This window comes from Pithys albifrons, chromosome 4 (assembly GCF_047495875.1).
Source record: "Pithys albifrons albifrons isolate INPA30051 chromosome 4, PitAlb_v1, whole genome shotgun sequence".
Taxonomy (NCBI): domain Eukaryota; kingdom Metazoa; phylum Chordata; class Aves; order Passeriformes; family Thamnophilidae; genus Pithys; species Pithys albifrons.
The window spans coordinates 83,876,878-83,904,455 of NC_092461.1; the positions used below are offsets into that span (position 1 = coordinate 83,876,878).

General features: G+C 39.0%; 1 protein-coding gene across 3 annotated transcripts; it reads left to right on the forward strand.

The window, feature by feature from the left end:
- On the forward strand, positions 1–26,750 carry MC5R (melanocortin 5 receptor). 3 transcript variants are annotated; one of them, XM_071554887.1, is made up of 3 exons: positions 1–234; positions 22,294–22,418; positions 23,285–26,750. In XM_071554887.1, the coding sequence occupies exon 3, from the start codon at positions 23,366–23,368 to the stop codon at positions 24,341–24,343; it is 978 nt and encodes a 325-aa protein (XP_071410988.1). In that variant the 5' UTR covers positions 1–234; positions 22,294–22,418; positions 23,285–23,365; the 3' UTR covers positions 24,344–26,750. The 3 variants fall into 3 exon arrangements, with proteins under 3 accessions (XP_071410988.1, XP_071410989.1, XP_071410990.1); XM_071554888.1 differs by lacking the exon at positions 1–234 and adding an exon at positions 22,192–22,220; XM_071554889.1 differs by lacking the exons at positions 1–234; positions 22,294–22,418 and having other exon boundaries at positions 23,423–23,509; positions 23,596–26,750.
- The last annotated feature ends 828 nt before the right edge of the window (positions 26,751–27,578 follow it).

The window sequence follows — 27,578 nt, forward strand, 5'->3', positions numbered from 1 at the left end:
GCTAGTAATAAAAAGGTCGTAGATTTCTGAAGCTGGGCTGAGGAAGAATTTTAAGTATTTGGATTTGAAATTATGATTCACACACACCTGCTCAGCAACTCCAAATTCCTGTAGAAACCCCTTCCTCTTTTTTGCCTCTCCCCTTTTTCATGCTTTCCCCAAGTTTTACCTCATCTGTGACTGCCTTCTTGAGAGCCCTGGTCCGGTGGGTTAATTCAGACTGCATTGTGCAGAGTAAGTATGGTCTTATAGAGTTAGGTTTTTTTGTTTGTTTGTTTGTTTGTTTTTAAGAGTAACTTCATTGCCATCACTTTCTGCAAAGATAAGGGACAGCAAGAGAGCTAGGGCAGGTGGGCCAACATATTAGGAGGCAGAACAAGTTAGTTCATATTTAGACTACAAAATTTATGTAATTCTAGCTGAAGTGCAATTTTTGTTTTAGTCACTACAATCAGCAAGTAGGAACTAACACAGAGAGCAGCTCAAATTAGCATGAACATTTTCTAACTAGTCAAATAAGCAATAAAAGAATTTCCCAGACTCTTGTTTACTTATGCTTAATAAAGTGTGAGATAACGAATTAGGACAAATTGCTTATTAACAGGCAACAGCTTAGTCAAGGCGATGTGTTGTCATGAACTACCAGAATGAGGTATAGATGTCTATAAAAATGTCAAGTCCAAGTTGAAGCCAAAGCTTAGAGATTAGTTTATAATCACTTTTGTATTATACAGTGAATAGTTTTTACAAGTAAATGACATGCCATTCAGTTCTGCTGTAATTAAAGAATGCTAATGAGACACACCAGGCAGTGCTCTGCTGGGCAATTACACCAATTCGTAAAATGACGTATGGCAGGCAGAATGAATGCAGGGTAGACATACAGACCACCAGCAAAAGCTCAGGAGTCTGGGAAATGCTGAATTATTACAACTACATGACTAAGTAATTGAATTCTGGTATCTATTGATATACTGATAGAGATGGGAAAAAGGTGACTCAGCAAAGACTCTGTGTGGTGTTGCACAAAAAAATATTTCATCTCACCTGTTTGGGTATCTGATTTGGCCAGAAATAGGTTTGTAAAAAGCTACAGGGGTACTCTGGAGTGTTTTAGCAGTCAGAGAATCACTAAAAAGCCATTTGCTTCAGCTTTAACTGCTGGTTGTTGGTTTCCATGTATACAATAAAGCATTTTTTTCTGCCTGTACCAAGCATCTAGTTAGTAGGTCCAGGTTGGTTCTTGTCTTTCTGTCCTATTCCTATGCACTCAATTGCATTTGTATACAGTACTGATCTAATAGTGTGTCTATAAAATTTCCTGTTACTTCTTTGCTAGCATGAGTTTCTTTCAGATCCAGTTGTTCATGGATTATAATTACAGCATACTTTTGTTCTCATTTTCCCATGGCCATAGGTTTTGACTTAGTTCTTTGTACAATGCCTACACAGAGAGTCAGGCCAAATATCTCTTCAGCCCAAATACTGCAGCCTTTAAACAGAGCCTGCCTTGCTCAAATTTGCATTAAAAAAGAGCTCGCAAACCATGTTTTATATAGGTATGCACAAATAGGAGCAGGGCAGGAAAGGGAAGAATGAAGTCACCCAAATTTTATTTCATACTTTCGCTAAAGTTTATTTCCAATCCTCCTCTAAGTCCTTTTATTTCTTTCCAGAGGCCAGAAAAGAGCAAATGATCAGTAATTTTAAATGATATTTTATTATGAGCTATGAATCATTAATCTATTTAGTTGACGAACATTTTTGTTAAATGAAGGACATAAAGTATTCATAATTTTTATTCTGCTTGGGAAGAAAACAAGTCTAGGTGAGATGCTTCAGGGAGCACAAGCTATTCTGTGTACAACTCAAGCTTATTTGCAGATCTCCAGCTTGTTACTAAAAAATGGGGTACCTGCAACAGAGCAATCTTCTCTGGCTGGAGGCTTGCTGGTACTCAGAAAGACAATCCTTTACTTAAGCAAGACATCCTCAAATGGCAGAAGGGAAGTCAGCAGGATCATATTGAAATGAGGGGAGAGGGTGTTTCCTTGATATTTGGTATGTGACATTTTCTGTAGTCTCAGGCTCAAAGGCAGCATTTTTCATGCCAAGCAGTGACTGTCATGAGAGTCACGTGGAGCAGAAATAAGCACGTGCACAATGATGCTGGTGTGCCTGGTACTCAGCACCACAGAAACTTGTGGTTAAGCTACAGTTTTATCAAGGGAAGGAGTGTAAGCCTGTAGGTATTTTTGCAGTAGATCTATGCCAAAATAATAGTCCATTTATCTTCAGTTCTAAAGGGATGATATTTGTGAATAACTTACTTTTCTTAAACTTTATGAGTCTGTATATTGCTGAGTCCTCTCATGCTTGCTGAAAAACTTTGTCCAGCACATGCTATTGACATGAGAAGCCACATGAAATGAAGATCAAGCAAGTCAGTTTGACTTCCATTGTGGTTAGAGGAACTTTTCCAACAGTCTTCTATAACTTGCCACTATTTTTCTGAAAACGTCCCACAGCTATGCAGGAGAACATGGGTGTATCCACATTGGGTGCATTGGGCCTGATTCCAAATTAAAACATATACTTAGGAAAATTCATTTTACTTTAACTGTCTGTCCTAGTTCAGCAGGAGGGACCAGTTAACACTGTGTGTGGGTGATCAAGGCTGTGTATTCTACCCCCTCTATTCATTCCCCAAGGACAATGGGCCATTAGCAGCAGCTGCCCAGGGAGTCATTAGCACCTTCCACCCAGCCTGAGGGGGCCAGAGCTGCTAATGGGCCATCAACAGTTCAACAATACCCCCTGGCTCCCAGAGTTAATCACCCATTGTGTGAGTCCCTGCCCAGGGGGAGGGACTGGGTGCTCCCTGAGGGTACATAAGTGATGGGTAAGAAGACCTCGGGAACTTCTCGTTGGATCCAGAGAAGCAGCAGGACCTCGACAGGAGGAGATCACTGGTCTCGGTCAGACTACAGCCCTTGCCTGCACCAATAGGTTTTTCATTTCCTTTTGCTCTGGACTTGGGGGAGCCACAGGGGGTCTCAGCACAAGGGCAAACAAACCCCCTTGGGTTTGTGCCCCAGGACACTGGGTTATACTGCTGGGTTTTTGTGAATTGAAAGCAATTTTCCCTTTTGTGCCAGTGTATTTATTGTAATATTATTATTAAATTTTAGCTCTGACTTATAATCTCTCTCGTGGTGAGTTCATTTCCCCTGCTGGTTCGCCTTTAAACCAGCACACTGTCTTCTGCTAAAATTCAGTCAGTCCCTCGACTTGCTGATTTCAGTATTAACTTTCCTTTCCATTGATAGAAACCAGATGATGCCTCAACACTTGGAAACTCTTTCTGTAAATCATGTGGGAACTTGAGGCATAGTCAGAAACAGAATTTGCCAGGTGGTGTAATTAAGAGACAAACCCATTAGTGACACAAATAAATTACAGCATGACAGAGGAAAATGTGCCAAGTACAAAATAACAGATACTTCTTTAGTCACATCACAATGTTGACGTATCTGGAAGGATACAATAGCAATATAGTAGCAAGGTTTATTACTAGAACAGATATTTGGTTGTTACAGCCCTTAAAGTCATGTTCAATATCTTTAAATTCTGCTTTTTGCATTAACCATTCGCATGTGGCAATACAATTATTTTTGCTGATTCTGATTACTTGAAAACTTTGAATCATTTTTCAAGTGTAAATCATCAGCGTTGTCCATGTATCTGGAGATATTTAACTCAAAATGCTTCAGACACTTGCATTTGGAGTTTTCCCTTTCTCTTTCACAGGAACAGCAGCACTGTGAGTACTGTGTATTTAGGCTGTGTATGTCTACTCTGTTGTATTGTGAGTACAGTACTTTTAAAGGTAATAACATAAAGACTCTTTAAGGCAAGAATCCTTTATCTTCTTTCACATCTCTCTTCAGATCCCAAAATAGCAAGGTCTGGGAATTACCAAGGAGACTACAGGGAGCCTTTGGTTCAAAAGAAATGATGATTTTTTTTTGTCCCTAATATTTCTAGGTTTTTTAAAAATTTTAACTTCTGAGTTTTTTCAGTAGGGTCCATTGTGAATACTGTGAAAAGAGTGAAGTTTTGGTACAGACTCTGGGAAGCAGGAGTAGGTGGTAAATGGGACTCATTGTAAGCTGTATTTAGAGGTGTTATTGCCCATTCCAGTGTCTGGTGCTACCAAAGAAACACATGTGAAATACTGATGCAATCAAGGCTTCTTGTGCTGAAGGTGGCATATTTTTACTACCCTAAATGTGTTTGGCCTGTTAGTGGAGCCACTATACCTTCTTTCTAGAGAGAAGTTAACAGTCTAAGGAAGTGATTTGTAGTTGTCTTTTGTCATCAGTCTGCACAATTATCCTGCTAAGCTTGTTCACAGTTCGTATTGCTCCTTGGTCTTGATTTTGCACAGATGGGATGTGATCAGAATGCAGGCTCATCATATGTTTGTTTTAATTCTGAGCAGCTTGGTGGGTATGCAGTTGTGAATGTTGAACACATGATTTGTCCTGCTCTGGCACTTGCCTTTGTCCCTTTGCTGAGTGGTATCACAGGTTGAAAAGATGTCATGTCAGTTTCTGAGAGGAGATGAAACCAGAGATGCTTAACCTGGGGGCACCATGATGTAATGTGTTCTTTTTATTCAATCCCCTCTTTGTCAGCCCAAGACCGGGGTCAGGTTTCCTCAAAGCAACTTTGCATCAGAGATCCACACTGCCCAAGTCCAAGGCAGTGGCTACATTCCCCTGAGTAATTTTTTTCTTGTCTCCAGGTTTACCCTGACAAGCACCGCTGAGGAATCCTCAGAACTAACAAGGGTAGCATACTTTTCCAAGAGTCAAGATTGCTCATTAAGTGAGGAGGGAAAAGTGCTTGGAGACCTGTGCATAGCCTTGCAAGGTGGTTAATGCCCATCCTAGCAAAAGTTATGCACTCTATTATTCCCACAAATGAGTGCTTTTATTTTCCCTTTTCTGCTTTTTTTCCCATACAGGGTGGGCTTTCTGTGACTAACTGCACATCCAAATGCAGAGTTTTAGATATCTGCAATCTCTGTCTTAAAACTGAGTTAATGTTGAGGAGTAGTTTTAAGACTATGGTTGTCAGTTGATATCAGAAAGAGGAAAGGGAAAGTACTGGTACAAGGTCTGGCTGGGATGGAGATCTTATCAGCCCATATAGTGGTGGAGAAGGATGGAGAAAGAATTAACTGAAATGAAGTGTAGTAAAGCCTAATAATTGAGGGATTTTTTTCAAGTAGAAATCCAGTGTCTGGTTGTACAATTAGGTAGTGGTATTAAAGGATTATAGTGCATATTCTAAACCTGTATGGAGGTATTTTTCAAGAAATGCTTTAAGCATTCTAAATTATTTTACTATAATCCCTCTTCTATACAGGCTGAACTCCGAGGGCATTAGTTTACTATTTTAAACTATTTTTACTATTATAAAAGAGTTAGCTACATTGCTCAGTGGGCTTGCAATCAGCATATATGCCAAAATAATAGATGGAACAGTACAAATAGTACCTAGGCAAACCAGTACTGTCAAAGTTTACAGGAACACTGGAAAAGTCAAATATGGAAAATACAAATATGGGCTCTGGCTGGGTGTGGCAGGGTAGTAGAGAGAAGACTCTAAGTCAAGCATGAGTTTGAAGCTTGGCAATGTAAGTTCAGTGCTAACTTCAGTGGGGTAGACACTTTCATAGCAAATTTGTCCTTGATATTTATTATATGTCTAAATGAAACAAAGGCAATTGAGAGAAAAAAGAAACAGCCATTATTCTTTCTTTTCCATTTATACAGAAATTACAGACCAGAAAATCATTGGATTGTTGCGTTGATTTTTTGCTGGGATAGTTAATTTTCTTCATAATAGTAGGTATGGGACCAGGTTTTTGATTTATGCTGCCAGCAGTGTTGATAACTCAGGGATGTTTTCATTATTGTTTAGCAGCACTTGCACAATGTCAAGGCTTTTTGTGCTTCTCCTATCGCCTTGCTAGAAAGGAGGCTGAGGGGAAAAAGGAGTTGTGAGGGCACACAGCTGTGAAGGCTGACCCCAACTGACCAAAGAGACATTCTGTATCTTACAGGGTTGTGCTCAGCATATAGAGCTGGAGAAAGAAAGAGGAAGGGGAGGGGATATTTGGAGTGATGCTGTTTTCTTCCCAAGTCACTGTTACTTGTGATGGGGCCCTGCTTTCCTGTGGATGGCTGAACATCTGCCTGCCCATAGGAAGTGGTGAATGAATTCCTAGTTCTGCTTAGCTTGTGCATGCAGCTTTTGCTTTACCTATTAAACTGTCTTCATCTCAACCCAAGGGTTTTCTCACTTTATTCTGCTGGTTCTATCCCCTTTACCCTGGGAGCAAGAAGCTGTGTGGTGCTTAGTTGCCAGCTGGGGTTAAATCACAAAAATTATATAATTTAAGATGAACATGAGGAAAAAGATCTGTATTACCTCTTCAACATCAATCAAAAACCCCTACCATTGAAGAGAATATCTGATTTTACAGTTCCACTCTGCAATAATGGCAGCCATACGTGCTCAAGGATATCAAGCCCTACCTAAATCAGCAATGTGATTTTCAGTAACTTCCCACAACTCCTTCCCACGGTAACTGGCAGTAACTTCTGTGGGTAAAATACTGCTGTGGTGACCTTTAATAATATCTAAGAAACAAGGAGAAACAAAGGGAGTGAATTTCTGGACAAGGCTTTGCTCACACCTGAAAGTCACATCAACCTGTTCAGTGCAACATTCAGCTTCCATCTGTTTGAATCTGTTCCTTGAAACTTTTACAATTTCATAATCTGTGGTCAAAATGCCCTTGAGGAGAAAAAGTCATATTAGAAAACAAATTGTTTTGAACTACTTAGGGCCAAATTTACCATTATTAAAGATTGGGTAGAGTGCTCCTGTGTAAAGTTGGAGGATGGAATTTTCATTAGAACTGTACCCTGTCGATATTGTGAGAGCTCCCATTGCTTTCTCTGAAATCAGTCAGTATTTCTGAGTGTAAGGATAGGTCACTGTGCTTTCTCTGGAAGTAATAGTTGAACGAGATGTGCTACTAATTCATAATTTAAGGTAAATGTATTCAGAAATATGTCTATCTTCCATTGCTCAGCAAATTGCATTTTAAAGTCTTGTCATTTTTTTTACTTGATTTTAGTAGTAAAATCCCAATGTGACTTTAGTTTTAGAAGATAACAAATTACTTCAATCTTGTATACTTAAATTTTTTCCTGACTGAAAGCAAATAGTAGAATTTCATCTAATGGAAATCTTGAAATTTGCAAAATACTATTAATTTGTTGATGTTATTACTAAGAAACAAGCCTACTCTTCTTAGTGATCAAGCAGAGAGCACTGGCTTCCCAAATGCTAATTGAAATAGAAAAAAAATAATGAAGTAACTTTTTAATTTGGACCAATACAGGAAAACTGTGCGATGATGGAATATATTTACATGGATTCCTTTAACTTCTCTCCCCTGATGAGAGAAAGGCAAGTGACATTATAGATATTGTGTACCAGCTGAGGATTCCTGCCTTCTCCTGCTCCAGTTCATTGAATGTTTTCTGCAGCCCACTACGATGATCAGTCCTCAACATATGTATCTGCTTGTGGCACAGATATAACACTTCGCCTCTTATCTATCACCTTACATATCCTATCTGGAGCATAAACTGAAAAAATTGATATAGCAGCAATCAGAGGCTAGTGAAAAGCTGTTCTCCTTAAGTCCAGAATTCTGGCTTTAAAAATCTGTGGCAGTGTTTGTTTGTTTGCTTTCTTTTCCCTAGATGCAGCCCTGAACTGTACTGTATGAGAAGCTTTTCCTCACAGGTCTCCCATGCTGTCTGGATCACAGGTGATGCTCCCTTTCTCACCCACAGCACGGGATGGTGATATAATCTTGTAGAACCTCTGCCCTGGCCTGTTCTTGAACAGGCACTGAGACAAAAATCCACTCCCCAGTGATCTTCAACACCTGCAGGTCTCTTACACAGCAACCTAATCTCATGTGAATAAGTGAAACTTTTGGCTGCCAGCAAGAAGCACTTGAAAGAAGCATTAATTATAAAGAGTAATATTACCTTTCATTTTTTAGTAAACAACAAACCCAATGCAGTTAGTACTAAAAGAAAAAGTTCACACAAGAAGTTCTTTAGGTATAACATTTTTTTTTCCCAGGGAGAAATACCAGAGCACATCTTCTCTAAAAAGTAAAAAGATGGTGTATTTTAATCAAGTCTTTGGCATCAGACCTAAAAGGAGGTTTCTGTGCCCCTCAACAAGAGCAAAGAGTGCCTTGCTGACATAGTTGCCCTGCCTTTTCAGGCAGCAAATAAAAATGGTCTGAACAGATATGTCTTTTCTCCTCTAAGAGGTTGTGTGAGCCTCCCAACCCTCCCTTTCACATAGGGCTTACGTGTAGACAGCAGTTGTTTTGTGTTAGTGCCATCAGTGATGTGAAAGTGGTACAGTTTCTCGCTGGAGATGTATTGTACTGTTACAGACCATTTACAGATGCAAAAAGACAGGTGTTACACACAGAAGCCTCTCTACCCATTCAAGTACAACTAGGTGTGCCAGGTGAAAATTTCCTGGAAAAGATGTCACATCTCTAATTAGTACATATTTTCTAAACTAGATGAAGAAAGCTGAGTTGGATTTTGATCTTCCTGTCATGCTTGTGTCTCCTCCCTAATAACGGGCTGTGCTTTGGTAGATATGTAAAACATTTACCTGTATTCCTGCTAACAGATGTCATTTGTTAGAAAACACATCAACAAGTAAGGTAAATGGTATTTATTTTATTTGTTTATGGAACAAACAACAGAGCAGTTTTGGTGCCTAAGGCTGTGGTTTGGCACAGATTTACTTTGGTGGCTTTCCAAGAGTTTCTGTCTCTTATTGGCCACTTTTTCCTCTCACTTATATTGCACAGTTCTATATGTGATTATATCGATTCAGAGCTCAAATTCAGCAGAAAAACAACCATCCTTTTAAGATATTATTTCTTTTTGACTGAGAACTAATTCCTGATCCCATCTGTCATATAGCTTCCAAGTGTTCCTGCTGGCATGAACAGTATGAAGGCCAGGTTGGGAACTGAGGGCTGCTTAAGGGACCATAACTATGAAAATAAATGGATTTCCACTCGTGCCATAACATGTGCATTTTTCTGTCATAGCTTTGTTTTCCAGTGTTCATTTGTAAATGATAATTTTTGAGATAACTTCAGACAGGTTTAGTTAAACCAAAGAAATAGGAAGGATACAACTCCCCACCCATCCATCCTCACCCAAATTAAACAAAAACCCCAACCCCCTAGGTCCCAATCTCTATTATATTTTCATAACTCTAGGCTGGGAAACACACAGGGCATATGTGTGTGCCTGGAGCTAGTCTTTAAGTCAATACTTAAGGACCCAAACAAATATCTTGAATCTCAAAAGTAATAGTCATTCTGCTGTTAATGAGAATACATTCTGAAATGATTTTTGGAAAAAAAAAGAATTAAATGATTTTTAGGTCAACTTCAAGAAACACAAATAATCAAAAGTTAAGAATAAAATAAAAATTGGACTGATAGAAGAAGAAAAAAATTGGACAGAGCTATAATATTAAGATTGTAGTTTGGTTTTATTGGCAGTGTGTAGTTGACACATATGCAGATGGAAAATGCCTTATTAGCACAATTGAAGTAGTTGGCACATTAGCCTGCAATATTAAAATTGGCAAGAATCTAAGCTGGAAAGGATGTAAGACCTGCAGTTTGATATGACAGGAAAGTTAATGTTCTGATCCTCTGTTAGGAATCTAGGTGTGATGCAAACTTCTGATGAAATACAGACTCCTTCAGCTGGTTCAAGTTTCTTTAAACAATTTTGATAGTAGCACACTTTAGGGCAGTATTTGAATTGCCTGTCCACGCTGTTCTAGCTCTATATATGTTCAGGCATTGTTCATCTCACAGTAAGGCATAAACACTACACTGGGTGCTAAATCCAGTACAAACTATCAGGATAAAAAACATATATCTTTCACAAAATATGGTGTCCTGAACTTCTCACTGCATCCTCTAAATTGTAGGGGCATGCCTTCTCAAGCAATTCCCATGGCCTTCTTGTTATTCTTTGGCACTTTATGGGCTCACTGTGTTAATCTCAAAATAGTTTGAAAAAATGCTTCTTGCATCTAGTTACTGACAAATTTACTGCATTTTAGAAAGACTCTAATGAAGATGAAGAGGTGGAAATTCCATGATGAAATTCTCTCTCTTATAAGTTCTGTAATGTTAAAATTTCATTGCCTTTCTATTTTAATTAATTTTATTATTTATAACTGAGAAGCACTGCAATATTTTCTAATCTTGCTTAGTCTGATGCGAATAGACTTTTATAAAGCTGAAAAAAGACCATGTGTTACTGCTTTTTATTTTATCATTGCTATTCTTACTGCGTTAGTAGTACTAAATTTTAACTCAGCACCAAAAACATCACTTGGTTGAAAACATCACCTAGTTGAAAACATCAAATTAACTGAACATGCTCAATGAAATAATTGATTTTCTCTAGTTTGTTTCTCACTCTGTATTAAGACAAAACTTCAACTGTCCTACTACTAAGCCTGAATTTAGGTTGTATTGGGAAGTATACTTTGTGTTGCCTGTTTTTGAGAAGTGGTGGTATCACTGTACTTGACAATGTTGGTCCTGCAGGTCAATATTAATTCTGTTCCTGAAACTGAGATGCATACAAAGCAAGTGCATTTCTTTCTCATTGCTGGAAATGAAAGTCCTTTTGTTTCATCTTTCAAATACGAGCCTGTGAACTTGCTCTGCCTGCCAATTTATTCTTTGGAGATAAGTCAGGAGACTTGCAAGTTCTCTTTGTCCCAGTTGTTCTAATTGATCTAAATTTTTGGACTAACTTGTCCCCTTTGCTTGAATTGCTACTACTTTCCCTGAAGCTTTTTTAAAATCTTTTTTCCCCCAAACAGTTAGTTTTTTGCTACAAATTTGTGCATCTGTAAGTGTTCAAACTGGTGGCTTTCAGGGCATTTTTCTTATGAGCTAGTCGTTGACAGACCAGGATGTATAAAAAAAAATAGACTTGGTTTTCAAATCAGAGCCACATTCTGTAGCTGCATGACATTAGTGACAGTGGAGTTATACTAACAAGTGCAATCCTTGCTGTTTAAATTTCTGTTAAAATGTTGGTGGTGGCTTTATATGTCCATGGGAGAGTACACAGGCAAGTACAAGCTTAGATTTTTTCCTGCAAGTTTGAAGTGTCTATCTTTCATCCCTCAAATGGAAATAATTTAATCCTCACTTTCAATTAACTATAGAGTTGATGTGTATGTTAAATATTCAACAGCTTTAATAAGCATGAAGGTCACTTTTTCAAAGATGCAGGTTTTTACCACTTTAAAGTCTGTGATGTTTAGCTAGGATTGACCTCCATACTGCACTTAATGAGGAGCTCAACAAAAAAGTAAGAAAAATTGTAGATGCCAAACAATTTTTTTAAATTTTTATTTATCAGCCATTAGAGATGTAGAAAAGTAATTTAGTTGAGAAACTATTTGTGCTGGTTTAAAAATAAACTGGCAGGAGAAATGAACCCAACTCAAAAAGAGATTATAAGACAGAGTTACGATTTAACAAAAATCTTACAATAAATGCAATGGCACAAAGAGAAATTGGTTTTAAACCACAAAAACCCAGAATTATAACCCAGCTCCCTGGGCCACAAACAGAATGGTGTTTGTTAGCCCCTGTGCTGAGCCCCACGTGGTTCCTCTGAGTCCAAAGTAAAAGGAAAGAAAACCTGTTGGTGCAGATGACGGTTGCAGTCTGGTTGAGAGTGGTGGTCTCTTCCTCTTGAGGTTCTGCTCCTCCTCTGGATTCGATGCGTGGCCCCAGAAGTCCCCAAACCCCAAGATTATATATGCTTAGGTTCAGGTGGGAAAGCCCAGTACTCCCCCAGGGCCATGAGTTCCACAATGTGTGATCTAACTCTGTGAGTCATGGGATATTTTGGAATCGTTGATGGCCCATTAGCAGACATGACACCTCAGGCTGGGTGTGAAGGTGCCAACGACTCCTCAGAGTGGCGTTATCACAGCTCTTATCTCACAGGCTTCTTCAACACCCAGCTTGCAGCCTGAGGGGTTGGGTGTGCCCTGGGCCGCTGCTGCAAATGGTCCATTGTTAACAGTTCATTGGAAATGTCATAGAGGGTGGAGAATACACATCTTTGGTCACACCCACCCAGTGATAAACTGTCCCCGTTGTGTAGTCATTCTTAGCTCTTGCAGAAGTTGATTCCTCGGCTGATCCAATAGCAAGTGATTTCTTGGAGACACAAATCTGTTACTCCTCTTAGCCTGAACGATTCATCTATGCACTGGGCTTTCTGGGCTAATACTCATCAGAACCAGAGCTTACTTTAGTGACTGTCCTCTCTCTTTGAAGTCATACTGTGTTTCTTGTGTTGTGGTTGGTTTGTTTGTGGTTGTGTTGTGTTTCTTGTGTTGTGGTTGGTTTGTTTATCTGGGAGGGTGGAGAGGGGAAGAGAAGAGAGAAAGGAAAGGGGGTTTTGGTTATGTTTCAAAATGTGCCAAAAAGAAAATATCCTTCAGTCTTCTTTTGTAACTAAGCAATTTGTAAGCCTGGGAAAGCCAGAAAGGGTGCATCATATCAGCAGCCTCATCAAATCAATATGAAAAGAATTTTCTCAGGTTCTATTTCACTTTTAATTCTGGATTAGACATAAGGGCACATGGTTGCTGCTTTTGGGAGTGATTAATGACGCTTGAAATTTTAAATGCTATGAATCTGTGGGGCTGGGTGGCAAACTGCTTGCCATTGAGGAGAATGCTTTAGTGTAAACTGATTTAAGTTCTCAATGGTACAAATAAATGCACCAGTTACTGCAGTATAGTAGATGACATTTATGATAATACTTCAGTATTGAGTTCAAACACAATACTGAATATATATTATCACAATATAATCTAATATTGTGATATAATATTATTATAATATAATAATATAATATAATATTAATTTATATTATTATATTAACATTATAATATAATATTATCACAATATTATATTATGATAATACTTCAGTATTGAGTTCAGACACAATACTGAACTGTTTTTTTTTTCTGTAGATCTCTTATTTCTGGCTAACATGATTTGCCTTTTTAATTTTGACGTCTTTTAATTTCAGCCACATAAGTACTCCACATTTTCACTCCTTAGCCGGTGAATGTTAGAAGAAAAATGATTCCATCTTCTGAGATAATGTCATCTTTTTTTCTTTTAGAATAAAGTGATTAAAAATATTCTGACATTAAAAAAAGAAGAAACTGTCTATTGCAAGCCTTTATTGTAGGAAAGATCAGAAAAAGTAGTGTAGTAAGGGCCTGGCATTAAAACTTGAGTTCTGAGCTAAACGACTATTATTTAATTCTCATTTTTAGTGCATTTAGACCCCTCGTTAAATAGGAAATAGCTGCATGTTTTAGCAGCCTGAACAGAGAGTGAGGAGAGAACGTGTATATCATTACAGAGACATTAGATTAGCACTAAATACTAGTTCTAAAGAGACAAATGTTGATATTTTCCCATATTTTCTTGAAAATTGCTTGGGTAGCACGTATACCTATGTTTAGCTATCATATGCATTGAATAAGAGACATTTGCACTTGCCATGATAGGAACTGCATGCACACATTACTGCATCTGCAGTCTTCTGTGCGTTGCAACGTCTCTTTGTGGGTAGAGTGAATTAATGAGTATTCTCGCTGTGCACATTCTTGAGATTTTCCTTCATCTTATTTTTTACATTTCTATATTCATGCTGTGCTAAAACACCAACACTTGACTAGAGAGACAGCACAGGACAAAGAGGCACTGAGCTGTCAGGGCTCTCTGCTCAAACTAAGCGGTCAGCCCAGGATGGGGAATGCAGTACTCCCAGGGGAGACTTCATGGTGTGCTCCTGTGCTGGGAAGTGGGAAATGAGCAGTTTTCAAGGGATCTCTTTAGATCAGAGATTTATTAAAAAAAACAGAAATCACAATTTTGTTACTCATTTTGAGGAATGCATGCCTCTTTATGCTGAAATAAAGTGTATTTGAGTATGCATTTTATACTAAAATAAAGTAGGAAAGAATGATCTGAGCACAATGCACTGTGTTTGGAAGGGTTGCTCATTGCTTGTGGTTTGTACTCTCTTGGCTTTTATCTGTTAATGCAAATGCAACAATGTGCTCAGACACTGTGCAGTGCCTGTTTGTATATCTATTTGGTCACATTTATTTCATGACGAAGATTTGTTAAAGGCTCAAACACAGGAAGGTGGTGTTGGGAGGAGTCCCTCAGAGAATTTTTCTCACCTTACCAACACAAAGATTTGGGCTTGGAGTGCCAGGGCTGAGGACAAAGGATGGCTGATGACTTTCAGATTCCAGCTGAATGGTGGGATGGAGGTGAGAAAACTGAACCCCAGCACCTGGGGGTGGGGACAGTTTTTTTTCCCTGTGTGCTGGCTTGGCTTTTGGGGCTTTTCTTTGGGCAGTTGCAGAAAAGGAGCCACTGTTTGCTGGTGGAAGTTCTTTTTCTGGCTCTGCTCTTTGCTTTTCCCCCTCCATCTCTGGGCACCCTGAGCTTCAGAAAGAGAGGGAGAGAGGGAGAGAGAGAGAGAGAAAGAGGAGAGTCACAGCTGCTTCGAGACATGCTGCAGACTGTCTCTTTTTCTTCCTGGGAACCGACTTAGACTGTAAGGAGATTCCTGGGAATTATCACCACCCCTCCTATCCCAGCCTTTCCTTCTTCGTTTGGAACAAAGGACAAGGAGAGAGAGAGAGTGAGTGTCCACATGAATGTCCACTCCTTGTCTCTGCTTTGCTGGGAAAAGACTGAGAATTCACCTAGCAGCCAGCTGAGGTGTGACACTGACACTGTCCATAAATATAACTGCTCCAGGAGGAATCTACCGTTTGGGGGTTGTTCTCTCTTCTTTTTAATTTTGGTGTTGGAGGAGTAGTTTGCTCTGGTCTATTTACGGTTATATCTATATCTACATATATATGTAGATATAGATCGTAGTTAGGAACAGTTATCCTTCTTATATCCTTTTTCTAATTAAAGTTCCTTTTTCTTAAATTTAATAAGGAGTGATGTGATTATTGTGGAGGAATCCTCTCTGTTTTTTGGTAAACATTTTGGTTTTTCCCTCAAACTAAGATAAGATGCAAACTCTAAACCAGAGAGTTCAAAACTTTAAGGAAAGGTAGAGTTAAGCTGCAAGAGAAGCCAGAACCGGGACATAAGAGAAGACAGCAGAAAATCAAAGCCTGAATTTTATGACTGTTCTGTATCTAGGGAATGTGCAAAACTTTACCCTAGGGAAGAAGAAAGGGGCCTGGTTTCTCATCAACATGGAGGAGTTTAAGATTGAATGTGTAGGCCATGTGCTAGTGATGCGGATGAGAATAGTGGCTCATGACTGGCTTGTATGGTCCTTCACAAGGTCCTTGCCATTGAAAGGAGAGCTCTGTGTCTTGGTCCAAAGGAAATAGTTGATATGATGTCGCCACAGTTCAGGCCTGTTAAAATCAGGGAGCCCCATGCTGGTCCCCATAGAACTAAAATGCATCTTAGGTTGTGCTGCTTCTTAGATCTGGCCAAGATAATTGCAAATACAGACATCATTTTCTTGCTGGGAAAAGATGCTGGAGCACATCTGCAATAGTCCCCACAGCAGAAAGGTCTGCTTGTGAATATATATTGGTAAATGGGTGACTGGAAGATTCATCTGGTAGTAAATGCTTGCCTAACACTGGGCTGGAAAAATGAAGAATTGCCAATGTGAAGTGGTATGTTATTCCATGCTATGCTATTCTAAAGTAATATCTAGGGCTTTTCTGCTTGATATTAAAATACAATTTACTAAAGATTTGGTATTTTAAATGAGTTTTCACTGAATTGCCTGTGATCACTAACAAAATTAAAATGTTCAAATATTGAATACTGAATTGAAGACTGTGGAGCTGAATTATACAGCAAATTTGCAGCATTTTATATACAAAAAAAGATTCTTATGTACAATCATTCTATGAAACAAATGAACAATATGCTCTTAATGTTTGCCTTTGCCAAACTGCCAGATAAGCTTGCAAAAAGGAGACATGGTATTTTTCATTGAAGAAATTGAAGAATTGAAGTAGCACTTTTAATCACTTATTTTTAATAATTATATTAATGAATAAAGATGTATTAATTATTCCCTGTGGTCCAGCAAGAAATACTTTCATACAATCACAGAACGAATCAGGTTGTAAAGGACCACAGTGGCTCATCTGGTTGAACCTCCCTGCTCAAGTGCATATCGCACAGGATTGCATCCAGACAGTTCTTGAATATCTCCAGTGAGGGAGACTCTACAGCTTCTCTGGGCAATCTGTTCCAGTGCTTAGTCACCTGAACAGGAGAGAAATTCTCATATTCAGGTGGAACTTCTTGTGCATCCGTTTCTGTTGGTTGCCTCTTGTCCTATTGTTTAGCACCACCAAGAAGAGCCCAGCTCCATCCTCTTGGTACCCTCCCTTCAGATACTTATTCACTGATGATGTTGCCTTGTCTCTTCTTGAGGCTGAGCAGGCCTAGATCCCTTGGCTTATCTTCCAAACAGAGATGCTTCAGTCCCTTAAATATCTTCATAGCCTTCACTGGACCCACCCCAGGAGCTCTGTGTCTCTCTTGTAGTGAGGACCCAAAACTGGACACAGCATTCCAGATGCAGCCACACTAGGGCTGAATAGAGTGGCAGGATCAGCTCCCTTGATCTGCTGGCAATGCTCTTCCTAATGTACCCCAGGATACCATTGGCCCTCTTGTCCACAAGGGCACACTGCTGCCTCATGGACACTTTGTTGTCCATCAGGACTCCCAGGTCCTTCTCTGCAGAGCTGCTTTCCAGCAGGTCCACCCCTTGCTTGTCCTGGTGCATGGAGTTAGTCTTTCTCATGTACAGAACCCTGCATCTGTCTTTAGTGAATTTGGGACTTCTCTGTCCATCTCTCCAAACTATTGTGGTCCTTCTAATGGGCTTCACAGTACTTGAGGGTATCAGCCAGTCTTCCCAGAAAAAAGTATTGAATGAGAACCTGCCAAGTGGTTTGTTTGCTTATTTTTCTTTACCCCAGTCTGTTTGTAGATTATTGAATTACCCCTCTTTTCTGTCAGAAAGTTTCTACAGTCTTCTGCTGGTCATCAGTCCTTTCTGGAGACTGCAGTTGGCACTTCCGTATGATTTCCCATGTCTGTACTGCTGCCCCATCCTCTAACAGAATTCTAGGAGATGATTCATTACTGGAAGTGGCTCCAATTAGAAGCGCATAAAAATTATGATTAATAAACCCCATGTTACTCTTTAACAGTTTAGAAGGCTAGTTACAACATCATCTGGTTTAGGTTTTTAAGATATGTCTTTCTTAAATGCATTTTATACTGTACTGCACCTTTCTTAATTTTCTACTATAATGCAAGAACCACCACTCATACATAGAAACTGAGAGTGGGCAGAGATTGTCTCAAACCATTTTGAAGGCTCAGATGAAAGGGTTGATGGACAAAAGTGCTAGTGCAGTCATGCTAAGTATGGCTGATCCTATCCTTGCACAGGGCACACTTTTATAGAAAAAGGTTGTTAGAGCCCTGGTGTTCTGGTGCCGGAGTCAGAGATTTTCTCCTCACAGAGGTCATCATCAATGCTCCCATTTATTGTTTATTACCCACAAACTTATATCTCATGCTTCTAAAAGCACGTGAATAATACAAGCACATTATTGGCTAATAACTATTGTCTATGCCTTATAATACGATTTGATTGGTTTCTGCTTGCTGCTGCTTACTGCAAGTCTGTTTTCTTTTGGAACTATCTCATGGACACAGGCTTTCTATTTTCTGCATAGACTGGGTTGGGCATACAGACTTCTAACACCAGGCTGTGGCCTGTACTGTTCAAATTTCCCCCAACACAGTTTGCATGATATTTTGATGTCTTTTTTCAGCCTTGCTTTTCTTTCTGCAGAAAAAATGAAAATGTTGACTTGAAGATTAGGGCCCTGATGTAAAAGAAAGTATTTATTATGCCATAGTTTAGTGCAAAAACTAGCTTTTAAGCTTTCAGTCATTTCCTGGACAGGCAAGGGGACTGAACTACAGATAGCCTATCACCATTTCGTCCAGTTTTCTTCATCCAGTTTTTTTATTTGAGGACGAGAAGTAATGATGCTTTTTTTTAAGATCTTGATTAATTGCCTTGTCTTTATTAAAGGCTAACTGGCTGGTAATGCTGAGGAGGTAACAGTGGGGACCTTGATGGGGCTTAGACAAGGCTACTCAGCACAGAGGTCAAGAGAAATCATTTTCTCAGTCTGAGAAATTAGAGAACATTCGTTATGTGATTCAAATGCAGAGAAGGCCATGATCTTCCCTTTTGGTAATCCATGTTATGTCTTACAGCAGACTGAGAGGATCCTTTGTGGCTGTGAAATATTATGCTAATGACAGCACAGGCAAGAAGTAGAAAAGAGAGGGATTTCATAAACAGGCCAAGAGCTCCAATCCAGAGCTATGTTATGAAGAACAAACACATTTTCATCAAATAGATAAAAACTTCAGAAGAACACTGAAATTGAATTGCTCGAATGTATTAGCACTAGACACCTTCTGTAGATTTGCATTAAGATCACTAACATTCTTCTCTGAAGCTGTTAAAATTAGAACAGTTTAATACCAGAATGTGTCTGACTGTAATTAGCTGCTGCAGGAACTTCTTCGGTGGCACATTCTGCCATTGGCCTCATTTATTCATTTGTTGATAAAATCAGTAGCTTGCTGTCATGAAGGTGGCATGCAATTCCCTGCTGGTTTTGACATGAATGTAACTTGACCTACATGTCAGTGTAGTTCCAGTGGATGTGCTGGGAGAATGGGAGCTCTGGCAAGATCATTGGTTGTGCTGACTGGCAGGCAGGGCCTGGTTGTTTCTGCCAGTAGCATTGTTGTGGCTTCCACTCCGGTTGCTCTTGAAGCCTGAGGGGCAGGTATATATTTGGAGTGACTTCTGCTCTCTCTTACCGCTTCACAATTGCAAAAATTGGCATCAGACAGAAACAGGTCTTGGCATCTCTTTTCTGCTGAATTCCTATTTTACTTCTTTCTTCTGTTTACTGATGTCTTTCTGTAGCACTTTCTATCTCTTTTCCAGGAACCAAGAGAAATTTCTTGGTGAGCTCAGTTGAATAGAGGCTTCTACCATTTAACATTTTCCTTACACCATGTGAGGCGTTACATGAAGTACAAAACAAAAGACATTTTCCTAAGTATACATTTTAGTCTCCCTTTTGGGATGACCAGAGACCTCAGAAACACTGTTAGCTGCTCCAGATCCAGGTTCCTTGATGTATGACCCAGCTGTCCTTTTTTCTCTGCTGCGGGGAAACAAGTGAACCTGCACCCCAAGCTCCCCCATCACAACCTCTCTTCCTTTCCCTGTGTGAAAAGAAAATGGTGGTGTGAGAACAGAACAGGGGCTTCCGTGTGTTCCTCAGGGTACCTGGGTCAGGTCCTGTGCAGTCCAAGAGCTAAATACCAGCTCAGGATGTGCGATGCATAAATTACTGTTTGCTCTCACTAGTAGTCCAGACATGATCTTTGTGACATTGGAAAACACTAAGTGCCAACTTGTTTATAGAGTTAGAGAATTCATTTAACTAAACAGTCAAGGGAGCTGACCACTAAGGTCACGAACATCTGAAAGACAAGTCCATTCAAGAGTCCTCCAGCTGGAAGGTGAAGCCATTCTTGGATTCTACCCAAGAGAACCCAAAGATTTGCTCTTCTACCTCTTTACTTAAAATCCTTATAACTCATCCACATGCCTCCACCCACTGCTAATTCAATGTCCCTTCTGTTACTTGCTTGTCAGACTATAACACAGCTGTTCACTGCAGCAATATAATGACAAAACTCTTCTCTGTTTTTGGGTGGGATGGGAGAGGGAAGTATTTTTTCATTTCTCACCTAACATTAAGAAAAAATGCATCTATACTATTACCCAGTTTCCAGGCAGGCAATTTTTCAGAAAGATTTGTAAATAAGGGAGTTTCTTTGTGTAGTATAGGTACTTGTACCAAGGTTTATGCCTGCAGTGTCTGGCTTGAGTAACAAGAATCTGAAGGCTGATTCATAATTTATATGTGAGAAACTTGGCATAGCTCTTAGGAATAACAGCCAAACCATCCAGTCTGATGTGTGATTTATTTTTTGTAATTGGCTGGTCTGCTCAGTCCTACCAGGTACATTGAGAACTTTTGTAAAGGCAGCTAAGCTGGTCTGCAAAGAGCTTTGTTAAACTGAACATACAGAGGAATTTGTAAATGGAAAGAATAGATCTTAAAAAGAGAATGCAATAAGCAACATCAGTAACAAAACAGGATACTGCAAGAAAAGTAATTGGATGTGGAAAGAGCAGTGTCTGCACAGTTCTTTCTAGATCTAAGAACACTGAAAGAAGTAAAATTTTGCCAAGGTCTGCAATGGGAAAATCAAAGATAACTAAAATCCTGCTTTACATTAAAGAACAGAAAGAGAACTGCAGATGAACCTACTCTGTACTTTTCTTTGGGGCATAGCAAAGATCTATGAGCTCAGAATTGGCACACAGGTGAGATACAGCAGGGAGTGTGTGTGTTGGCTAGCTGGCATTGTCCACTCAAATTTAACAGCTGCACTTGAGAATAGTTTTCTACGTCTAGTTTGTGATAATCTAAATTTTCTTTCCAGTTCTGGGGAGCAAGGATAAGCAAAGTTCATCTCCTGACTGTAGCTGCATGGTACTAGAGGAGTCATTTTACGCCAAACAACAAAAATACTTTTCACTGTCACCTTTGGTGCAGGGACTGTTTATACATAAGAATATTTCGTACAGGTGTTTCAGCATCCCTAGAGTGAAGCCAGTGGTAACCATAGAGAAACCTCTTGTGCAACAGAATAATTAGAAACATGAATTTAGGTACTTTTCCATGATAAACTTTAACTGAACATGAAAACACAAAGATGGCAGAGGAAATAGCAATAAAATTAGTTTGTTGGTGGTTCTTCTTTAAGAAAAATACTATAGGTTAAAAATAAACATTGGAAGCTGTCATACACCATGAAATAACCTCAACCCACTAATTTGTGGAAAAGTGGTGATTCAGAGATGCAGTTAAATACTGCATGGTATTCGACTATCTGGTTAGCAGCTAATATAAGGGCATCTGGCAGTGTCAGTAAACTGTGAGCTTTGCATTCCCCAGTCTACACACAGGAGCAGAGACCATTTTTTAAAGACTTGCTCTAATTTTGCCACCTTTTGGGTAAGACCAGAAGAAGCATTGGCTGCCTGACTGTTAGACCCACAGAGGAACTTCACCCATTGGAATGCTGAGTGCTGAGTTTAACACTCTTAGGCTCCATGAAACCTGGGAAAATTCACATCCATTTTGAGAAGCCATGGTTTTCTGTTCCTTCCATTTCTACACTGAAATTTCTATTCTAGTGAGGGAGGCAGAACACAACCATTTATTTGTTCTATTTTTTTCCATACAAATTATTTGAATATATCTTCTATTTGTGGCATGATAGGTTTGACTGTACTCTGAGATTTGTAACAGTGGGGTTCTTATTTCTGAAAAACCACCCAAAACTGAATATTAGACAAATTTTTATAACAGTTATAAGTCTCCCACTTCAATAACAGTCTTCTATTCTAACCTCTTTTGGAGTATTATTGCAGGATAAACTTATTGGCAATGTACTAGCAACAAAACAGACAACAAAAAGAAATAGTTTTGGAAAGGAGCACGCCTAGTACATTTTCCCTTCTAATATTATAGAAAGTTCACTATGAATTTCAGATTGGAATCATTGTTTAGTAAAAAAGGAGAAGACCACTAGATGGTGGTAAAATCCCAAGCCTTTCCTATGAGATCTGTGGAAAGAGACGTCCAGAGGGGCAAAGAAGGGGAGGAGGAGCCACAGTTTGAGTACTGAAGTCGTTATTGCTTGGAGTCTATAAAAAGGCAGTTGCACAGTAAGTAATTTATATGTGGTCAGCTTTGGCTCTATGGATTTGCTCATTCCTTTCCTTCTATTTTTTCATCTAGTCCCAGCAAGGAGTCCCCAGCCCCAGATGTTGGGAGAGGAGGGGGGCTGAAACTTCACCTCTCGAGAGGAAAGGTTGCAGACAATGAAGAGGAAAAGCAGCTGAAGGAGCAACTCTGATAAATAGGTACAGTTAATTATTGATTGCAAATAAAAAGCTACTTTTAAAAACTGAATATTATTTAGCATTATGTACCTTGAGTTTCATTTGCAACAAGTCACTGACAGGCAGCTCTAAGTGTTCCCTTTATTAAGAATAGTATGGCTTCCAATTTGCCCTGAATATTGTCATTACAAAAAGAAAAAAAAAACTCAAACCCAAACCTGAATAAAATAGTCGTGATCTAGAATAGAAAACTTATTTTATAATAGATTTCCATTCACACTAATTTTGTAACCTTAGTGTATCCTGAAATGTGTGAATTTGCCTTGGTTAAGTGTTTAATACCATTAATGCTTTTAAATTAACAGTAGTAGTGCATAGATAAGCTGTTCAAAATACAGTTCATGCAAACTTAAAAGTACAAAGGTCAGAGAAGCATTTAAATATTTTACTGAAAATGTTCAATCCTTAATTGTGGCAATAATCAAAACTTGTTGTATTCAAGTATTCAAGTGAGCAGTTTCTTCTGGACCTCGTACTATATTTTCCTGCATTTCTGAGGTCTGAGAGTTGGGACTGTGGAAACTGTTTGTTTGTTTGTTTTTCAGCAGAATTTCCAGGACATTCCAGGGAAGTATTCCAGGGGACCAAATAGAATAAACAAAAGAATGAATGAAGGGTGCATGAATCTCTTCATTCGTTTGTGGTTTTAATTTCCCAGTAAGGATGGGAGAAAATCTCTGAGCTCACCAGAGGCTAATTTACAATCAGTACAGGAATATGGTGTGGAAGTGGTAGGGAATATAGGAGATTAATTAAATAGAAATTGGTGATATCATTTTGTCAAATTCTGCCTGTGCTCATCATGCCTTTTTGTTTTTTTTTTGCAGGATCTTTTGTCTTTTGGAAATGCTTTTACCGCACTCCTTGACAAGCCCCTCAGAAGGAACAGAAAATGTTAGCTTCCAGAAATGAACACCACCTCTCAACTGTATGTTTCTGAACTAAACCTGAGTGCCTTTGCAAGCAACTTTACTGTGCCTACTGTCAACAGCAAGTCATCGTCATGTGAACAGGTGGTCATTGCAGCTGAGGTGTTCCTAACTCTAGGCATTGTAAGCCTGCTTGAAAACATCTTAGTTATATGTGCAATAGTTAAGAACAAGAACTTGCATTCACCAATGTATTTTTTTGTTTGCAGTTTAGCAGTGGCTGACATGCTGGTTAGTGTGTCTAATTCTTGGGAGACCATAACAATATACCTAATAAACAACAGACACATCATTATGGAAGATGCCTTTGTGCGTCATATAGACAATGTCTTTGATTCAATGATTTGCATATCTGTGGTGGCTTCCATGTGCAGTTTGCTGGCTATAGCAGTAGACAGATACATCACCATCTTCTATGCCCTACGTTATCACAACATCATGACAGTGAAAAGATCAGGGCTTATTATTGCATGCATCTGGACCTTTTGCACAGGCTGCGGCATTATCTTCATTCTTTATTATGAGTCAACTTACGTAGTCATTTGTCTCATCACTATGTTTTTTACCATGTTGTTCCTCATGGTCTCACTGTACATCCATATGTTCCTCCTGGCTCGTACTCATGTGAAGAAAATTGCTGCTTTGCCTGGGTACAACTCTGTCCGTCAAAGAACCAGCATGAAAGGAGCCATCACTCTGACTATGCTTCTGGGCATCTTCATTGTTTGCTGGGCTCCATTCTTTCTTCATCTCATCCTGATGATCTCCTGCCCTCAAAACCTCTACTGTGTTTGCTTCATGTCGCACTTCAACATGTACCTCATTCTCATTATGTGCAACTCAGTGATCGATCCCTTGATCTATGCCTTTCGTAGTCAGGAAATGAGGAAGACCTTCAAAGAGATAATTTGTTGCTATAGCCTGAGAATGGTCTGTGGGTTATCAGGCAAATATTAAGAAAATTAAACCAAACCAAGGAAGAGAATAGAAATGCAACATCTTGCAGCATCTTGAAATTCTGCTGAAATGCCTATGGAAGAACATTTTCTCCATTCTGCTGTCATGATTTCGGCAGCAATCAGAAACCAATTTTTAAAAAATTACTTTAATTTTTTTTCCCTCCACACACCTATGTCATGCTGGTAGTAGGAGCTACTTGGTACACCTGTATTATGGGAATAAAGAATATTTTGAATTTCATTTACCCTACTGAAGACTGGATTTTATTGCGGGATTACAAAGGAAAGCCTTAACTTTCTTTCTGCTAAATGCAATGAATGAGACCTGCCATGTAAATGGAACCATCAACCTCTCAAAATGAGTTTCTTTTGATATTATTTGTCTCTCTAGGAAAAAAAAAGTCTCTTTAGATAAAAATGAGTATGGCTTTTTTTGATACCCAGAATTACCAGGGTTTTTTTGGCTATTTCCTTTGAAGATGTAAAATCAGAGTAGTTCCAGTTATCAAGCTTCATATACCTTGGTCAACAGTTATGACCAACACACCTGCACATATCAGCAGTCTTGTGTTTCCAGTAATGACTGTTACTGTCATAAAATATGTATTATATATGAGACCTGTGTTACCATAAGGATTTTCAGTCTGGATACACACAGTATTTTGTCATATACAACTATCTATGTTTCTGTCATTCTGAGCAAGACATACCATAGGTGGATTTTAAGGCTGACTCTAGTTTGTCTGTTTTCTTTATTTGGCAGGGCTAGAAAAATAAAGGGTACATGCCTCTAGATAGTCATGTAATGTTTTGTGGAGGTGGAAATATTGGCTGAGTGGCTGCCTTTGTACAGACATTAGAAAAGCCTTTTGGCTGTGAGGACCTTTTGTTACTGGAGGAAGCTGTACTGTAGATTGTATCTTTCAAGCTGGGAGAGAAAAAACAAGTTTAATAATCCAAAGGCATAGCAGGCAATGGCAAAATAGGGATTTCAAAATCTCAGGCACATGTAGCTATGACAAACTCCTGACTTTTGTTCGCCAAACAAACAATGTTTGTTCTGAGGATTCCAGGCTGAAACTCTCATGCCTTTTGTGTGAGTAATTTACATCTAGTCCTGCTTTCAGAAATAGGCTGTTCTGCAACAGCAGTGTAATGTACAAGATACTGGATTTATCACAGATGAAGGAAGTGCAAGTATGGCATTGTTTTCTTGAAGACCATGGATGGTGCATATCTTGTACTGTGATTGAAGCTACGAAAATGTTTCAAGTGGTGGTAACTCACTGATTAGATATCAGCAAATATCCTGGAAAAAATATCTATTCCTTCTGAAATCTGAAAGAATAATTCTTGTTATACTTGGTTTACAGATGCTGTAAAACTCTTGTTTTCAATAGAAGGAAAATGATTTATTCCATGGGTGTTAGGGTATACCTTCAATGTGAAAGTCCTTATTGGGTTTTGGGAAATTTTTTTGCCATAGGGATCATCAAACAAAGGGACAGGTGTTCAGTGGCTGTGCAAACTCCATCCTTAGAGATATTCAGAACTTGACTGAACACAGCCCTGAACAACGTACTCTAAGTTGAAAGCTGACTTTAATGTTGAAGTTGGCCCTGCTTTGAATGATCCAGGAGTAGACTACCTCCACAGGTCCCTGGTCCAACCCAATTATTTGGTGTTTCCATGAAACATCTTGAATATTAGGATAAAATTACAATTTTTCATTCCGAATTTTATCTCTTGTGTAAGAAAAATTGTAAAATATTTTCCTCCACACATTTAAAAAGATAGAATACTTTGCATTCTCATCTGCTTTGAAGGTCTCTGACAGGAGATGTACCTTTAGCGCTAGAGTTATATGTTTTGTCTGCTGCACCTTAAAATATATTATTCTTCCAGCTCACACATATCTCACTCTAACATGACTGGGAATGTTATTCTCAATGGAAATACCTTATTATATTGACTGATACAATGGTTATATCAGTTCACTATGTTCTAGAATCTTCTTTCAGCTATATCTGAAAATGGAATTTCAGTTATGTTTGTGGTCAGTAGTGAGAATCTTACTTTGTTTCAGTCCATCTCTTAACCTTATCCATAAATAGCACCTACACATGGGCTCTTGCAGCTAGGAATGCAAATAGCAAAAGGAGACAGTTCCATTGCATGGTGAAAGACACCAGCTGATGTAAATAAATCATTAAATCTTCCCTGGATGTTGCAAATAACAGTCTTGTACATAATTGTAAAACAACAAAGGGGAAGCCAAAACTGTAATAGCTTTGAGTATTTTCCTGAATTGTATATTAATTTTTTGTTTTGCTTTGTTTGAAGTTTGTTTGATGTACAAATACAAACATATGAAGAAACTATTAAACTGCATTGCAGAAAACCCACTGTTACTGGTTATTCATTGTAGCATGTCTGCTACCTTATAGATTATTCACAGAGAGAATATTGCATGACAGACTTTCACATTTCAATTTAACCAGATGCCTTATTAAGAAACACATTCTGAATGAGAGTTACAGACTAATATAATGTATTTACATTCTCACCTATGTTCTTCTGGGTGTCAGCATGACCTCTCCATTGTAAACTTTATGGGTAGAGGGTGAGGGAGCTGGGGTTGTTCAGCCTGGAGAAGAGGAAGCTCAGGAGAGACCTTATTGCTCTTTACAACTACTTGAAGGGAGGTAGTTGTGACTTGGAGGTTGAGTTGATCTCTCCTCCCAGGCATCTAGGGACAGGATGAGAGGGCACTGTCTGAGCTGCACCACAGGAGGTTTTGGTTAGACATTAGGAAGAAATTCTTTACAGAGAGAGTAATCAGACATTGGAATGGGTTGCCCAGGGAGGTGGTGGATTCACTGTCCCTGGGAGTGTTTAAGAAGAGGCTGGATGTGACAGTGCCATGGTCTAATAAGCAAAGTGGTGTTTGGTCAAAGGTTGGACTTGATGATCTCAGAGGTCTTTTCCAGCCTTATTAACTCTGTGATTCCATGGGGAGCTGAAACAACTTAAGGGTGAAAGGAAAGTATTTTCAAGAACAAGTTAGAACAGTTCCTGCAAAAGAGGCTGTTTACACTATAGGAATGCATGCAAAATACATACCTCTGGAAGATCATGACATGTTTTAATATGTTTCTTTCTCCTGTTTAGCTGCAGAGTAAAAGGAACATTTAACATGTTCTTACTTCTGTCAGAGCCTAGAAAACACAAAG